The sequence below is a fragment of the Lemur catta genome, chromosome 10, assembly GCF_020740605.2.
Source record: "Lemur catta isolate mLemCat1 chromosome 10, mLemCat1.pri, whole genome shotgun sequence".
Taxonomy (NCBI): domain Eukaryota; kingdom Metazoa; phylum Chordata; class Mammalia; order Primates; family Lemuridae; genus Lemur; species Lemur catta.
In genome coordinates, this window is record NC_059137.1 from 16,370,035 (window position 1) to 16,388,802 (window position 18,768).

The 18,768-nt window shown below is 41.5% G+C and overlaps 1 protein-coding gene across 1 annotated transcript in view; it reads left to right on the plus strand.

The window, feature by feature from the left end:
- Nucleotides 1–2,478: 2,478 nt before the first annotated feature.
- BRINP1 (BMP/retinoic acid inducible neural specific 1) overlaps nt 2,479–18,768 on the plus strand; it is a 127,371-nt gene continuing 111,081 nt past the window's right edge. The window contains exon 1 of the mRNA XM_045562090.1: nt 2,479–2,696. Within this exon, the coding sequence (XP_045418046.1) occupies nt 2,479–2,696 (218 nt within the window). The remainder of the gene's footprint in view (nt 2,697–18,768) is intronic.

Genomic DNA, 18,768 nt, shown 5'->3' on the forward strand with positions numbered 1-18,768 from the left:
ATCAGCACTTGGTACTTCATCTTGGACTTGTGTGTTATGGAGACAGCTTCTTTCCTTAAAAACCTCACGAACCAACCCCTGCTAGCTTCAAAGTTTTCTTCTGCAGCTTCCTCACCTCTCTCATTCTTCATAAAATCGAAGAGAGTTGGAGGCTTGCTCTGAATTAGGCTTTGGCCTAAGTGAATGTTGTGGCTGGTTTGATCTTCTACCTGGATCACTAAAACCTTCTCCCTATCAGCAACAAGGCTGTTTTGATTTCTTATCATTTGTGTGTTTGCTGGAGTAGCACTTGTAATTTCTTTCAATAAGTTTTCCTCTGCATTCACAGCTTGGCTAACTGTTTGGTGCAAGAGGCTCAGCTTTTGGCCTATCTTAGCTTTCCATGTGCCTTCCTCATTGAGCTTAATCACTTCCAGCTTTTGATTTAAAGTGAGAGACATGTGACTCTTCCTGTCATGTGAAGAGTCAGAGGCCATTGTAGGGTTATGAATTGGCCTGATTTCAATATTGTTATGTCTTAGTGGATAGGGAGGCCTGAAGTGACGGAGAGAGATAAGGAAATAGCTGATCAGTGGGGCAGTCAGAACACACAAGTTTATTAAGCTTACCATCTTATATAGGTGTAGTTTGTGGTGTTCCAAGACAATCACAATAATAACATCAAAGATCACTGATCACAGATCACCATAACAGATATAATGATGATGAAAAAGTTTGACAGGTTGTGAGAATTACCCAAGTGTGACACAGAGACACAAAGTCAGCACATGCTGTTAGAAAAAAATGGTACTGATAGACTTGCTCAGTCCAGGGTTGCCACAAACGACAAACCTTCAATATGTAAAAAAAACAAATAAATAATAATAATATCTGCAAAATGCAGTAAAGTGAAGAGCAATAAAATGAGGCATGCCTGTAAATGTAATACAAGATCATAAATGCTAACACACAGTTACAGGAAATGAGTGCTTACAGTTGAGAGGATGAGACAACTCATACTTTTTACAAAAGGAGTAGATAAAGAAAATGACCTTTGGGGACATGACCTCAACTGGCTACTGATGGGTAAATGGGACTTGGCCAATTAGTGGGGACAATGTGAACTACACTCTCTAACAGGGACAAAGTTGATAACATTAGTATCAACATTCATTAGCCTCATCACCATTCATGCCATTTATTGAGCACGTACTATATGCCAGGTGCATAAAATATGTCATTTGATTGTCACACTAGTTCTAGGTGCTATTGTTAGCCACATTTTACAGATGAGAAAACTAAGACTCAGAGAAGTTAAATAACTTGCCTGAAATAATATTGCTTATAACTGATGCTAACTGGATCCAAAGCTACCTTTCAATATGGAATAATATAAAGCTCTTTACAATAAATAGAGTGTGATCACAGAAAGTACAGCGTTAAGCTAATAAGTAGGTTGATGATGAGATGATGAAAACAAAACTTGTAAATTTTGTTTCCCAAATTGGCATGGCCTTGTGATTTTTCACTTATCCTCCCCACAAAGAACCTCTGCCTAAGCTATCCCTTCGTCTCAAGCCTTTCCCAGCACAGTGCCAGTGTGCTGTGGCACCACCCAATAAAAGAGGCTTGCAGGACTTCACCTGACCCCTCGGCCTTCAGTTTCCTTATGAACACTGGGGAACCCTGAGGCTCAGAGGCACTGACAGATGAATTCTCTGGTCATGTTTCCTGGGTTTGGGAGACATTCCACTGAGCATTGTAGAAGTGGATTTTAGTGGGGACCAAGAACTGTTCATCTTTATGGTGTCTAGCCCAGAGGGTCATGACACTAATCCATCACAAGGCTTTGTGCACTCGTCTGGTCCTGCCATTGTAAAGTGTGTGTGTGTGATGGGCTCATGTCTGTGTGAGAGTAGAAGGGATAGGAGCTCTTGTTTATTGAATCCTGGTTATAAGAAGCACGTTGTTTGTAAAGACAGTAGATGGAACAGACATTTGAGTTGTCTTCATGTCCCTTACTGGCTGTATAAAACCTGTTTCTGTGCTATTTCATTTCGTTTATTCTTTTCCCACTTCTGCCTTGAACATCTGCAATGTGCCCAGTGCAAACACAGAGGAACATAAGCCCATCTTCATTTTTACGGATGAGGAAACTGCATCCCTAAGAGACTCAGCAGTTTGTACATGTTCATGTAACACGTGAACAGTAAAGCAGGGACATGAGCCCAGATTTTCATAGACTCTACGTTTTTAACCAGAAACTCTACTGATTTTTGTAAACCTGAAAGCATTCTACTGATACAAGGTATTATTGTGAAGCTGTGTTGATAACATTTTTTTCTTTTCCTTTGTCTTCCTCTTTCTTTTACTCCTCTCCCCTTTTCCTCTTTCCCTCTTTTGCCTCCTCCTTTCTTTCTGTCTTTTTTATTGTTTTTTTTTTCTGTAGGACTCCACAGAATGGAGCAAGAATGAGAGGAAAAAGGCCGGCAGAAAAGCATGAACTGGAGGTTTGTTGAGCTCCTCTACTTCCTGTTTATATGGGGCCGAATCTCAGTGCAGCCCTCCCACCAGGAACCAGCTGGGACAGACCAACATGTCTCCAAGGAATTTGATTGGCTCATTTCAGACAGGGGGCCTTTCCACCACTCCAGGAGCTACCTATCCTTTGTGGAAAGACACCGTCAAGGATTTACAACCAGATATAAAATATACAGGTAAGATCTGGGCTAAGACAGCCCTTGCCTTTCGTTTATACTGTGCTGTGTCGGGTTAGGCACTGGCATAGCCCTTGCTATAGGGAGAAATGTCTGAGTCAAGAGATCGTGCCCCTTCTGCAAGCTTTTTTTCACTTTAAAAATTTTTTACTTTGCACAAGAGATTGACAATTACAAAGAGAAGATCAAGTAGCTAATATTTGAGTACTTACTGTGTGCTGGGCATGGTGCTTGATACTTACTATACATTATCTCATTTACACATTTGAATAACCATCAGATGTAGGTTTTGTTTGTTTTCTCCACTTTGCACATTAGGTGATTGAGCCTCAGCCAGGTTAAGTAACTTCTCTAATGTCACAAGTGGGATTCAAAATCTGGTTTATTCGCATCCATAGTCTAATAATTATAGTCAACCACATGAGGTGTAAGCAGCATTGCTTTGCAGATGCTGCTACTGTACCCCATATCCTACCCAAACCTATTCACACATTTGGAAAAAAGTAGGGCACTCAATGAACAGCCTTTTGTTGAGTAGTTCTGTGCTGGTTCTTAGCCTATTGAAATCCCACTCATCCAAAAAGGGCTTAGCCCAAAGTTCTTTCCACTTTGAAACTATCTTAGGTCCTCCACATTCCACTTAATCACTGTCTTCTTGACCTACCCACAGCTTTCTACACTTGTATCTCTTTCATTTTAAGCCATTTGGAACTAGAGTGCTTTCTTGTATTTTTTTTCTCACCTAAGTGGAAACTTTTTGAGGGAAGGGCTTGTATATAGAATTCATTTCTGGATCCCCTGAGTGATTTTTGCTCAGCCTTGTTGTTATCATAAGTGCACAATAGATGTTGCGGACTCGAATTGGAGAATTCAAAAAACTCAGTTGCAGTCTTTGCCTTCAAGTCAAGGAAGGAAGGGCAAGTCCTAACACTTCTGGATCAATTAGAAAAAGAGAGCCAGAAAACAGAGTATGAAGAGAGAACCCTGGCCTGCAGCAGAGAAGGCATGAATTCAAATCTTTAATCTTCTAAGTAGTTGATACGAAAAATGTGCATGTCTTGCTTGGACATTTTGTTCTATTGTAGACTGAGGATGAGTGATTCCTGAAATCCCTACCAGCTGTGACTGCCTGTGACTCTATACTGAATATTCAAATGCTAGTTGGAAAGTTGGCTCACTAGTGACTGGGTTCTTACAGTGGTTCTGCCTATGCAAGAGTTTACGGCTGAACTTTCTGTGAGCCTTGAGGAGTGGTAAATAATCACTGAGTTATTGGGGAAAGGTGGTTCTGGGCATGATGAAATGCGGGAAGACTAAGGAAAATGAATATAGTGTGTGTATGAGAAAGGGAAAAAAGCAAAGGTATGAGAAGAGAAACATGGGGCATTTCTTCCCTCAAAACAGGAGAATATCAGAATTTCAAAAATGTAATTATTAATTCAAAGGGCTACTACCCTTTGCAAGGACTATTCCTAAATCACCCACAGGCAGTAGTTATCTACTTAATTTCTAATTTGGATCCTTAAAATCGTTTTTGGCAGCGTGTAGCCATTGCTGTTTGTGATTATACATAAATTAAATATGGGTGCTCCTTGACTATTTGACAGAACATGCCAATATCTGAAATTCCTGGTACTGGGGAAGATGCAGGCTTGGGACATTGGGTTTAGGAGAACAGAAGAAGTGTTAGGGATCTAATATCTTATTCTGTTTGTGTTTTTTCAAATAATAATACCCTCTCGGTATGACTTTGCCTTCCATTTAAGAGCAATATACATAACCTAAACATTTGTACCCCCATAATATGCTGAAATTAAAAAAAAAAAAACTCCTAAGGACACTGTAAGGTTGGGGACAACTGGGATTTGTATTTCCATTCTAAAGAAGAGAAGATGAGTGACTTGAATAAAGTCATGCAGCCAAGAAAAGGTGGTGCCTGGACTGGAGACAAAGACTCTAAGTCCATAACCACACTAATGAATATGGTGGAATTAGAGGCACACATTTTTTTTTGTTTTTAAATGTGTTTTAGCAAGTACTGTATGCCTCATCCAATGCTGGACACTGGGGATAAGAGGGCCTGAGGACAAACAGTCATAATATCACACCGTGGCTATAAGGCACTATTATAAGGGGAGCTGTGGCCCATGTGACATATTCAATGTATGCTTGTTATTACTGGTGAAATAACTTAAACAGGTACCCTGAATAGCACCATAGATGCTGAATGCTCAGCAGGGGCATCCTTTTAGTGGGCACGTATAATGTGCCATGAAGGGAGGACATTTGGTCCTCATAAGACTCTCTGTGAAGTGGGCAGTGCCTTTTGTAGATGAGAAAACCAGGATTTGGGGAGGGCAAGTGCATTGCCATAGGTCGTCCACCTGGTAAGGAGTGGAGCTGGGGTCCAGACACTGACCTACCTGACCCCAAAGCCCTCCTTTCACCTGCTATGTCAAATGCCTCCCCCCAGTCTGGCTTCCAAATGTAGAGTGTTTCAGAGCTCTGAAAACGTTCTTACAACCACTTTGTAAATATTTGGAGGGCAGCTTAGACATGTTGAGAGGTAAAAAGTTTCTAATGAGGATGGGAATCAGGACATCTGGATACTAATTCCAGTTCTTCATGCCCTGGTCTTGTGACATTAGGTAAGCTCCCTTTTCTCCTGGATCCTGCTTTCCTCTTTTACCAAATGATAGGGTTGATGTGGATCAGTGGTTTTCACCTATGCTATCTGAAATCCTGAGCATTAATTAAAGTAGCCATAGAAACCACTCTAGGGTGGAGAGAGAGGCACAGGCGGTGATCAGGCAGGGTTCCCGGGCCAACACCTTCCTTAGACAAGAGGAGATTTGCATCTGCTTTTGTGTTCAGATTTCACGTATGTTTTACTTTGGATTCTGTTACTAAAACAAAGTTTGCAATCATCTAGCAAGCTGATTTCTAAGATCCTTTCTAGCTCCAAAGTTAAGTATGAGATTTAACCAAGGTCACATGGTTAATTAAATGATGGAGTTCAATCCAGAAGTCAGGCCCCTGGCCATCTAGTTATTCCTTCCGTCCTTTATTTAATCCTCAAATAATTATTAAGCACAAGCTGCAGACCCAACACTGTGTTTAGGGCAGATGATACAATGATGAGTAAAACAAACATGGCCCTTGCTCTCATGGAGGAGACTGACATTAATTAAACACAAGCATGCACACACGCATAAATACACACTTATGTGTATAATAAGTGCTAGAAAGAAAAAGTACAGGACAGGTGTAACCGGGAGATGATAAATACCACAAACATAGATTTTGCACCTACAATGCGTGAGGATTAGGTTAGGCTCTTGTCATAATCTGCACATGGAAACACATGCAAGTAGGTACCCAGACGCATGTGCTCATCTGGGTACAGACCAGATCAGAAGCCAACTAGGACGTGCTCTTTGGGGCCATTGTCCATTGACAGGTTTTCTTCTCTGCTTGCCACTCTTTTTAAACGCCAAATCATGTCCACAGGCAATTTGGAGTACGTCTGTCTTGTCGCATGTTAACATGGGCACAGCACATTATAAACTTGACATTTACATCATGAAAGACATGTCTAACTACCATACTGCTATATTATGTGACTCTAGAGAGCCAGCCTCACTGACCTGTCCCAGACCTCAAGCCTTGTCCAGTTCCCTCCCCTTTAGAATCCAGGCTGGAATATAGGGTGACTTGAAAGCTTCAGAAAAAACTGGGAGGATGTCTCTTTTCATTTAAGGAGGGTAAGGCCATCTTCTTCCTCTTGCATATGCACGCAGAGGCTGGCTTTAGCTCATAGACTCATGGCAGGGAGCCACTGCCAGGGGCAGCAGTGAGATCCTTTCAAATTAAATCCCCCTCTTATGTTGTTTCACAAGCCCAGCAATAAGATTCGCACACACGCAATGGTTTGGGAGCACAGGGGACACGCTCTGTTACTCACAAGCTTGAGCTGCCATGTGGAGGCTGTGCCCTGGTTCTTGGATCTGCCAGGGCACAGTGGGAGCGCTAGTGACCTCAGAGTCAGGGCATCTGGGTGCCGGCCCAGGTTTGTCTAGCTCCTGGCTTCATGATTTTGGCCAAGTAATGGAAGGTTTTTTAAAGCCTCCGTTTCCTTACCTATAAAGTGGGAACTCTAGCTAAAGCGGTCTCCAAGGTTCTTCCCAATCCTGAAATTCCATGATTCTGTGAAATGTTGTTTCTTAATACTGCATATGGTATGGAGAGTACTCTGGCTTTTGAGTCTAGAGACTCAGGTTTTGTTCATGCTGGAGCCACTATATAGCTTTCTCATCCCGGGAAAATTCATTCATATGGCATGCACTGTTTTAGAATCTAACACCAATTATATTCCATATTCTGTGCTATTATTTGGTAATATAGAGAAGACCAAAAGAAAACAATAAATCATACCCATACATGCTCCCCCGCAACACACAATCCACACCCCCTCGTCCAGCAAGCTCAGAGTTGAGGGTGAAGGACAGATTGGGAAAATACAGTAAAGAAGCAAACGATAATCATTTATCTGAGGGGAATGACCCCTCAGATATCCAATTTTCTCCCTGCAGAAAGGGATAAGGATGTCTGTCCTCCCTACTAGGTCAAATGAGACACAGTTTTTGTATGAGAATGCTTTGTAAAATTGAAATTATCTTATGCTTGGAATTTTTTTTTCATTAGGTTTCTAAGTCAGCATTCTAATAAAATGATTGATTTTTACTTCCTGTTAAGACCATACACTTATTCATCATTAAATACTCACAACCGTTCCGTGAGGGAAATACGTTTATTTTTCCAATTTACTAATAAGAAAACTAAGGCACTGAGAGGCTAAGCAGATTGTTCACATCACGTCGCTGGAAAATGCACGAGCTGGGATTCAAAAGCTGGCTCTGAGACTCCAAACCTGAGCCTTTAACTCCGTGCTGTTGTGGCTCTCCCTGATTCTTAGTTACCTGGTTATTACCAAATACCAAGAGACTTTCTTTGACCATGGGCAAATTGCAGCCTCTCTGAGTTTCACTTTTCTCCTCTATAAAATGAAGATGGTATTAAATGCCAGGCATAGTTGTGTTGAGAAATAACTTAGATAGCAAATACATAGAGCTTGGAATTTTGCAGGAGCTTCATAAATGAAGAGTTCCCTCCTCCACCCCAGGGAGTGATTGCTTCCTAGAAATTATTTCTTTTCTTCTCATGATAATTTAAAAATCAGTTTGGTCCAAAGGTGTTTCCTGTATTTCCACTGCCTTTCTGTGTTTTATTTTCTGTTCATATTTTTCTTGACTCTGAGGTCATCAATAGCTGCTGTAAATTTAGCAATTATTTCAAATGTGGTTTTAATCAGATAATTATGGTATCATTTGTAGGCTCTGGTTAAGGAGAGTCAGGACATAAGGGGGATCCTGGTAATGATGGTCACTGTGTCACAAGAGATGGTTTCATATTGAGTGTTTTCCCTGCAGGTTGTAGAGCAAGTGGTTTGTGGCTTGTGTTGCATCTCCCTTTGAGTTCTAAATATGTACCTGAAGGCAGAGTGTAAATCAAATCTTGGTAAACCAAGTCTAATTGCCTAGCTGTCTTGAATATTTATGTCAGAGTTGTATGAATTTCAGTTCTAATCTGCTGTCCTGATGGTTCTTTCTTGTGTTTCACAAAAATATCTGTAAGAGGTTTTGTGGTAAAGCTACATGGCTATGAATGGGCCTAGGAGTGAGTGGATGATTCTACTGAGATGAATGAGACATGGTCCGTGTGTGGCAGTCATTCAAGTGTATGTTGGGCACCTAGATGTGCCTGGAGCTGTGCACCAGAGAGTCAGTGATGCATAAGATAGACAAGGCTCCTGCCCTCAAGCCGCCTATAGACAAGTAGGGGTGAGAGGGAAGCCCTCCATCACCCCCCTCTGGAGGCTTGTGGTCGAACTTGGAAAAAGAGTCTCCAACCTCTTGATTCCAGGTAGAATCTGGACATTATGCAGTGCAAGGGCTTTATTTCTCTTAGGGTGGCTGAAATCAGTCTAAGTCAGTATTTCTTAATGTATATTACATGCAACTGTAGTTCAATGTGGTGTTAAAAGGTGTTTGTTTTCTGGGAAGAAGAAGGGGACCACATAGTCACAGAAGTAATAATAACGACAACAACAATGATAAATTCATCACTTACGTTGAAATCGTAGGTGCCTAGCATTGCGCTATAACCAATGTAGAAATTATCCCAACTGATCCTTACAATAATCCCGTGCAGTACGTATTGCTATTATTTCTATTTATTTAACTTGTGCAAGGTAAAAGAGTTAATTGGTGGTGGAGTAGGATCTGTCGCAGGCAAGCTTGATTCTAGAGGCTGCATCCTGGACCGCACTATGCTGCCTTCCAAATGATATAAATCTACATGTGGGAAACCCAGACAAAGCTGGGCTTCCTCACCACAGGGCTTTTATTAACATTAGACTATTTAGCAATATTTGACCACGCAACCTCTTTTTCTCGGGGGCATTGAAGTTCTGGTAAGCAGGCTTAGGGAATTGCTGGCTCTGCCTGGTGTGGACACCTTGAGCGTTGCTTCCTTGGATTCCGGTCCACATCCGAGCACTCTAAAAGGGACATCTCTTCAGTTTGCGTAACTGTTACCTGCCCAAAGAAGCCAGTCTTTCTGTTGAGCTTTTGCTTAGAATTCTTTGGTCTGAATCTACCTCCTGGCTTATGTGAAAGGAATGGAATTAGCAGTTTCAGTTTTCCCATCACAAACCTTATCTTTTGTTTTTCTTTCCTGTTTTCATTTTGCATTCCAAATTGGGCATTCTGCCCTGTGGTATAGATACAGGAACTTCAACAGAGGGCAGAACCACAGTTGAGAAGTTAGGTAAGACCTTGATTCCATATGCAAAGAAGTTCTTGGACATTAGAATCAACTGCAGAACTTATAAACAAATGCCAATGCCTAGATCTTTCCCCAGATATTTAGATTTGATTGATCTAGGACAGACATGAGCTAGAACAATGATTGTCAGTCAGGGATAATTTTGCTCCCTAAGGGGACATTTAGAAATTTTGTCTGGGTACATTTTTGGTGTCCAACTGGTGGTGGTGATGGGTTCTTCCAGCATCTAGTGGGCAGAAGCCAGAGTCTGTTATGCTGCTAAATATCATAAATAGGGCCATCCTCTTCGGCAAAGAATGATCTCAGACACAATGTTAATTGTACAGAGGTTTAGAAACCCTGCTCTAGTATTTCTAAAAAAACAAAGAAAGAAAAAAAGTGGTGGGAAGAATATTAGAATAAATGTTCTTAGATTTTGGTCTTCATGAGTTTGAGTTGGGGAGGCTTAAATATAGGTACAACTATAATGGTTGGATTCCCAGAATGTTTGTCCATAGGATCAAATGGGGAAGGGATTTCCCATGTTTTCAAACATGAACAGAGGTGCATCAGTTTTTGTTTTTGCTGCAGAGAAGGAACCTTTAAGATGTTTAGGTTCCATTGCTAGGTCAAGGTATACATGGCTTGAGTCATTAAAAAACAGCTTAGACCAAGTGTGTTAATAGATACTTTTTCCTCTTTTTAGAACATGCCCAGTTGGCTCAAAAGCAGATGGTAATGGGACCATGTCCCATGTTCATATTTGTCAATTTCAGCCATTTAAGGTTGGCAGCATTGGTGAGAGCCATGACCTGCACCCCTTGGCTCCCCACACATCTTATCCTGTACTTAATCCAAATTTCTGGTCAAGCTCTCCTTGAACAAAGAGGAGTGGAGAAGGATATCCGACCAACATTTCCTGGGCTACTTGGTGACAATTCAAAGATAATCTTATGTTGAGTATTTGAAATTGATCTTCCAAATCTAAAAACAATAGCGTTATTGCTACCAAGTTGGTACCTTTGCAGTATTTTATCTCATTGCTCCTATGCCATTACTGAACTAACTTCTGTGAGTTGCAAACCATAGTTCCTGCAATCTCCACAGAGCAACACAACTGTCCAGCTTTAGTCAGGAGCAGTGGCTGAAAATGGATCTACTTGCCCACCCACTTGTATGGTCAGACTGACACAGAGTCTTTAAAGTGACACAGAAGATGGCCATTGTTATGACTGGGGAAATCAGGAGGAGAAATGGAGACATGGCATTTGCAGCACAGGCTCTATGTTCAAAATCTTGGCCATAGAAGAGAGGGAGGGACTGGACCCGTGATCTGGAGCACCTGCAGCTTACTCACTCATTCATTTGAAAATGATTGCAGATCTCCAACTGGCCGTGCCCTGCACTGTTTCCTGGGGATAGGGGAAGGAAAGCCTTGATTCCTTCCCTCAAGAAACTCGTGGTATCTTTGGGAAAATCTCACTGAAAGGTGAATAACCACAGTGCCGTGTGCATTGAGCAATGCCAGGGGTGCTGTACCTGTGCAAGGGTGAGGAACTTCCATAGCACTGAGGTGGGGAAGGCGGGAGAGGATGTGAGGAAAAGGCAAGTTGGGGAAGGCATGCTAGAGAAAGGGGTGTCAAACACAGTCTTCGAGGAGGATTAGGATTTCATGAGAAGGCAGTGAGGAGAAAAGCATCTTAGGCAGTTGGAGTAGCACCTGCAAAGGCAGGGAGAGAGGTGAGAACCTGGTACGTATGACCAGACTTTGTGTGTTTCATGCATATTTTGAGTAGTACTGATGACAGTACATAGGGCTGGAGAGCAGCTTCAAGCCAGTGAGAGGAGTTTGAGATGGCAAATTGATTTTAACCAACCTCCAAAGTCTAGTTAATTGGCAGAGTATTGCTAGATAGCTATTTAGAACAGTGTTTTGTTGTTATTATTTTTTACTTTTTTTAACCTTGATCCATGTGAAGAAGTATATTTTGCATTGACACTCAAAAAACCTAGCTAAAGATACAGATAAAAATATGTAATTGAAATAAAAATCCATGAAAACAACCTTAACCTTACTACATGGGCTGCATCTTAAATATTAAGCTATCATCTATTCTATTCTGTTCCATTCAAATATAATTTATTTCTTTGATTCATCTACTTTTCTGAAAATGCTGATGCCTACCAACTAAATTGATATCAGCCTCCAGTAATGCGGTCATGTTTTGGATCAGAGGAAAATTGTGCCATGTTTGATTAGCAGAGTTTGCAGTGGGGTCAGGTTAAGCAGGTTGGAACCTGTGCCTTGCCTGATGTGGGCAAAAGGAAAACAATGAAGGGTTTGAAACATGAGGCAGAGTGATATATTAATACATTTAGAATTGCTCTGGCTGCAGGCTGAGGCATGGGTGGGGGAGAGAGAGGGGGTGGGGGTTAGAAAGCTGTGGTGGTGATTCAAAGGAGAGAACAGAGAAAGAGGATGTGGGAACTAAGAGGAAGGCAGTGAAGATGGACTTTATTAACCCCCAACTACCACTCAGTGCCACCAATAGCTGCTGTGGACCTACTGGTCAGGCAGTCTCGTCCTGATTGCTGCACCCGGGCTCACCTACTCCAATTCCATTTGGGCACCCTGTGGCAGGATGGCATTCTTTTATGCAGAGTTCAACAGCTGCTGGGTAGCTTCCTAGCTCTAATGAAAAGAATCAGAATGCCCAGGTTTCTGCCTCTGGGCAATTTCTTTATCTCTCAAGGCCTTCCTTCTGGGCACAAGAATTACCGGGTCTCATTAACTGTGGATTCCCAGACTGGCTTCAAGGAAGGCTTTGCATTCCACCCTTTTTCTGTAACTGACTTGTCCCTGCTCACCTTGATGGAAACTTCCAGCTGCAAGTCAGTATCTAAGCTTGAGTGAACCCCACAATGGTTGCTGTAGCTTAGCAAGTCTTTGGACTCAGGCAGACCTTGTTTTGAATCCTGGCTCTGCCACTTCCTACCCATGAAATCTTAGGCATGTTACTTAAACTCTTTGAACCTCAATTTCTCCACTTGCAAAATGGAGGTAAATTCTAAGATTATTGTGAAGATTTAAGAAGAGAATATAAAATAGCATTTAGCACAAAGCAAATTCTCAAGGACTGGTAGCTAGAACACATATCTGAAGCACTCACCCCTGGAAATTCAGCAACAGGGACTCTAAGGAGTCTTGCTGGAAGCTCCAGCAACAACAGTGGGGGATGATTGGTTGTTGTGCTCTGTAGCGTAGGCACCCCATGAAGGTAGCATTTGCTCCACTCTTAGACTAAAAAGACACTATTTAGAAGGAAGATAGAGAAGGAGGACCAGAGAGAGGAAGATTTCTGATGCCTTGAGGCACATATGGTAGAAATCCAAGGGCCATCATAGTGGCAAGGTATCTTTAAGCTATCAGAATGCATTGATTCATGTATACAGCACACGTCCCATGATTTGCAAGAGTCTAATTTATTAATCAGCCCAGGTGATGGGAGCAGTCTGTGACATCTCATCTTCCCGTTCCTGTTGCACGGTACTTGCCAGGTTGTCTTTGATGTATGATGCTCAAGGGACATTGGTCCCTCAGGGCTGGCGTCTCGCACAAGCACCTCCGCAGCAATCAGCCACATTTCAAGGCTTTGTGTGTGTGTGTGTGTGTGTGTGTGTGTGTGTGTGTGTTGGGAGGGCGTGCATGCAACTCTGCCTTTCCTCAAATGGCAGATTTGTCGCTCAGAGAAAGCCAACAAGGTGCAGCCTTCATCCCTCAGCACTTGTGACAGCCTCTCTGGGACTCTAGCATGATGCCCCATTTTACATCACATTGATGGGGGAGTGTGGTTTGTGTGAGAAAGAAGGAGGTGAATACAAATGATATGAAAGATCTCTGTGCTGCTGAGTGGTTTGAGATCGTCTGACTTTATGGAAGGAAGAGCTCACCTGTGCATTAATGCAACACATATTTGTTGAGTTCCTACTAAGTGCAGGCACTGTGTTAGCCTCTGATGACAACAAAGCATTACTGATCCTTGCCCTTCAGGAGCACTGTAAGGTAGCTGGGGAGAGAAAGCTAATAAGCAGCTAAATCGACACCTAGAAGGAGGAGTGTCAGGCAAGAAGTATAAAATGGAGCAGCTATGTAAGGACGGGCACTGAAGTTGGTCTTGTGAGATTAAGGGAGGCTTTCAAGAAAAAAAAGTTAAATAGGTGTGTGTGTGTGTGTGTGTGTGTGTGTGTGTGTGTGTGTGTTGAGGGAGTATCTGCAGGGAGACAGACTTGTTCAGGGGCCTGCAAGTAATTTAACATAGATAATGGGCAGAGAAAATCTTAGCATGCAGGCCAGAGAAGTCAGCAGTGAGGTCAGGTCATGAAGCCCTGAGCATGTTAGATAAAAGACTTTGAATTGTATTCTAAGGAAGGTAGTAGGCTCATACGCTTTCTCATTTTAAGATATTCACAATGTTTCAGTGATTTTTTTTTATGGGTCCCAAAGGTCAAAGAAATACTATAATACTATTTATTAAGTAATAAGGCCCAAACAACTTAATAAAGTATTTATGTCCTAACAAGTTTAGGGGCCATTTGAAAAAATAATACACGTAATTTTTTTTAAAAAACAATATTTTAATTTAATGTAATTTTATTCTTAAAGAACCATGGTTATTACTTTTCAAACTTTGCAATTGGATACAACCACCCTCGTTTTCTGTTTCTCATTAATTGTTGTGCAGTACTTTGAAATTATACCAACTGTCAAAACTCCAAATTCACAAAGATATACCATCACTGGAAGGAATGTATTGTGTTCTAATGTTGAAACTTCGAATGACCTTGAGTTGGAAGTTCTTGTGATGTCCAATGAATGCCAAATATCCTTCATTTCCCTTGAGCATTTAAAATGCCCTAGTGTGCTCCTGTGAGTTTGCTGTGGCACTCTGCCCATCTCAGCACACAATTTGCAAACTACATCCTAAGGACAATAGGGAGCTTTAGAGATTATGTTCAGAGGTGGAGCATGTTCAGGTTGTTATCTTAGAAAGATCATTTCTGCTCAAACAGACAGAATGGATTTATGGGGGCAAGTTGGGAGAGGGTGCAAAATTTGTCACACAGGTGAGAGAGGAAAGTGTCTTCAACTAACGCAGCATCAATAGAAACTTGAGATATACATTTTAAGTTTTAATTTTAAAATAATTATGGACTTACAAGAAGCTGCAAAGATAGTACACGGAGGTCTCATGTACTGGTCACTCAGTTTTCCGGAATGGTCACATCTTACGTATGTGTGTGTCTGGTTCTATGCCATTTTGTCACATGTAGATTTGTGTCAAGACACAAAACAATTCCATCGCCACAAAGATAGATGTCTCTTATGCTACCCCCTTCTAGTCAAACCTCTCCCCTGTCACCAAGTATCCCTAACCCCATAGCCAACACTAAATTGTCCTCCATCTCTATGATTTTATTATTCTAAAAATATTATATAAATTGAGGGGACAGAAGACTCAGTATTTGTTGAATGTTTGAATATGAAAGTTGGGAGGGAGGGAATACTCAGGAAACCAAAGAATTGGCAAGACTGTACCTAAGCATTGAATCACCAGCTCCAGCTTAAATAGGGAAAAAAGAGGGGGAACATTTTTGGCTTGGTCAACTGTGTGGGTGGCTGTTTTCCATCAAGGTAGGGAGCCCTGGGAGGCAGAGAGACTTTTTTAGATTATATATGTTTGAAGATGATGAGTCAGCTTTGAAAATGTTGAATTTAAACTACCTGGGATATCCAAATAGCGACCCAGGAGGCAGCTGTATAAATGGTTGTGACCCTTAAAAGAGAGAGCTGGGATAAAAATTATAGTATTCCGAGTCATCAGGTTACCACTGATACCTCTGGGGCTGTGCTCACTCACAGAGGAGCCTGTTTAGCATGTGCAGAGAAAAGCATTGAGAAGTTGAGGAATGGCCAGTGGTAAAGGAGGAAAATCAGGGATGTTTGGTACCATGGAAGAGAAAATAAATGAATGTTTTAAGAAGGAGGGTGTAAGTACTCAAGGCCCATGGTATCTGATATATTACACAAGGTAAGAACTGAAAATAGTCTTTTATAAAATCTTGACCTTGGCAGGAGTTGTTTAAGCAGATTGCTGGGGACAGAAACCAGATTGCAATGGTTGAGAAATGAGACGGATAATAGATATTTTACTTATATTTTAAAAGAAGCATAGCTATGAGAAGGAGCAGAGATGTGAATGAAGTTTTCTTGATGTTCATTGGTTTCTAAGAGGGAGAGGAAGTTAAGAGACTGACACTGTGGGCCAGAGAGGGGTTATTTCTGATGCAGCAATTCCTGAAGAGGCAGGAGGGGAGAGAGAGCACAGGTGAGGGTAAGAGGAAGGATGTCTTTCAGCTGAAAGAGGAGGAAAGAAGGGAAAGAGAGGTGTGGGTGCAGATAAGTCTATTGATTGGACTTAACGAGGATTTGAGGGGACTCCTGATGGCTTCCGTTCATTAGTAAAGCAGGATGTGAAACAGTCACTGAGGAAGGGAGTATTGGGAAGTGCCAAAAATGTTAGTAGTGTTTGGGGAAAGTTGGAAATACTTAATGTAAAGAATTGTAAGAAGGATCTGATTAAGAAAATATAATAGGGTCACCAGGAAGCAGTTAGGGCTTTGATGAAGTTAGTGACCACCAATTTGTAATGGCTGTAATCTGTGCAGCTGGGATATTATGCTGCAAAATAACTGAAAATTTTAGGTCACAGCATGGATGGTAGAAGTGTTGGGTTCAACAGGGTGGGGGTTTGCCAATTGGATGGGATGGGAGGACAATTGGGCAGGATAATTAAGGATATTGGCCAAAATTTAAAAATAGGAACTACCGTATAATCCAGCAATCCCAAGACTGGGTATATATCCAAAGGAAATAAAATCAGTATGTCAAAAAGATATCCACATTCCTACGTTCATGGAAACATTATTCACAATAGCCAAGATATGGAATCAACCTGCGTCCATCGATAGCTGAATGGATAGAGAAAATGTGCGATATATACATCCACAGTGGAATACTATTCAGCCTTAAAAAGGAAGGAAATCCTGTCATTTGTAGCAACATGGATGAACCTGGAGGACAATATGTTAAGTGAAATAAGGCAGGCACAGAAAGACAAATAACCATGTGTTCTCACTTACATGTGGAATCTAAAAAAGTCAAACTCTTAGAGGCAGAGCAAGGAATGGTGGTTACAGGGGCTGACGGTGAGGGGTGGGGAAGTTAAGGAGATGTCGGTCAAAGGATACAAAATTGCACTGAGATAGGTGGAATAAATAAATTCAAGAGCTCTATTGTTCAACATGATGGCAATAATTAGAAACTATAATAATTAATATTTACAATAACAGTTAATAATAGATTATATACTTGAAAATCACTAAGAGAATAGATCTTAAGTGTTCTCACCACACCAAAAAAAGGATAAGTGTGTGAGGTAATGCACATGTTAATTAGTTTTATTTAGCCATTCCACAATGTCTCTATATATCAAAAACATCAGTTTGCACACCAAAAATATGTGCAATTTTTTACTTGCCAGTTAAAATAAATAAATAATTACAAATGAGTATGGGCTGAAAGTACACGTATGGACGGGATCATTGGATCTAAGCTGGATACAAGAGGACGTGAAGACAGTAGGTAGCGGATAAAGAAAAAAGAGAGGGTCATGGGCCTGGAGGCTTTGAAGAGGCAGAAGAGCAGGTGTCATGATAGACAAGTTAGAGACTGTCAGAGTTAGGAGGGCTTTGGGAGAAGGCAAGTTCTAAAGCACCCACAGGGGGATGTAAGGGGCTGGCAGAGGGTGGGGTGAAGCGCACTGAGATGGTGAAGGGGCCGAGAGGCTGGGGGTATCTGATGCTGGACACATGGAATGAACACAGGACTTGGGGTGAAGACACAGTCTGGAAGTCATGTGCTGCAATGCTCAACCAACATGAGAGAATACCGTGAAGTTGGTCACTGAACAGAAGGAAGGAATGAAGGAAGGGGATGGGGTGGGGGGGGGAAAACTCAGTCTGTAAAAGAAGATTGAAGATTCGCATTCAAGTCCCGTTTCATTCTCTGTTAGGTCTTTGAGTAGTGAACTGTCTAACCTCTCCAAGCCTCAATTTCCTCCTTCTTAAGAGGCATTTATAATCTTTACCTCCCCGGCAGAGCTGTAGAGTGTGGTGCTCAAAAGAGAAAGTGAAAGTAAATGTGCTTGGTAACCCCTGCACCATCATGTAAATATGGGCCCTATTGTTCCTGTTTTCTGGCAGAGGGGACTGCCTTTAGATTCCTTTCACTGCTCTGATGGAAGATAGTGTTTTGATATCTAATAATTGCATTCAAATGGTCTGATTTCAGAACATCATTTTAGGATAACAAAATGAGCAGCAGCGGCTGTAATGTTGGAGATGGACTGTTAGATGTCCTATCTTTTAGATGTCCAGAATAAATGTGCGAGAACAGTTGACCCAGACAAATTGACCGATGAAAGGATAACTTGTGCTTCAACATAATGAGTTCAATATTCTTTTGATTTACGAAAAAGCACTGGGGCACCCAGGCCTGGATGCTTGTCAGCAAAGAAAAAAAAAAAAAAAAGGAGATTGCACTTCCAATACATAGATAGATAGCAGGGAGTTCCCACTCTAACAGCTGTGGCTCAGCCTGCATCATCATCATCATCATCATCATCATCATCATCATCATCATCATCATCACTGTTGTTGTTGTTATTGAGAAGGGCAAGGGAGGAGACTACCAGAGACAAGGAGTTTCTAAAGGGAGAGTATAGAGGAAGCAGAACCTTCTTACCACGTAACTCTGCTTCCCTTCATGTTGCAAGTTGGACCTAAATGATCAGGATAACAGGGGAAAGTCCAAAATGGGATCCAGTTGAAATTCATTTCAGAACCAAGAAGGAAGTTCAAAAATAAGCAAAGGAATGGAACTAATAAACTAGTTTTCTATGACACTGAATATAGTATTGATAGCTAAAGCTTTCATAGCCCTATTAAGTCATTTGATTCTCAAAATAACCCTTGGTACAACTACTATCTTTAATGCCATTTTAGAGATGAGGAAATGGAGGCTCAGAGAAGTAATATGCTCAGTGTTACACAGCCAGGAAGTGACATG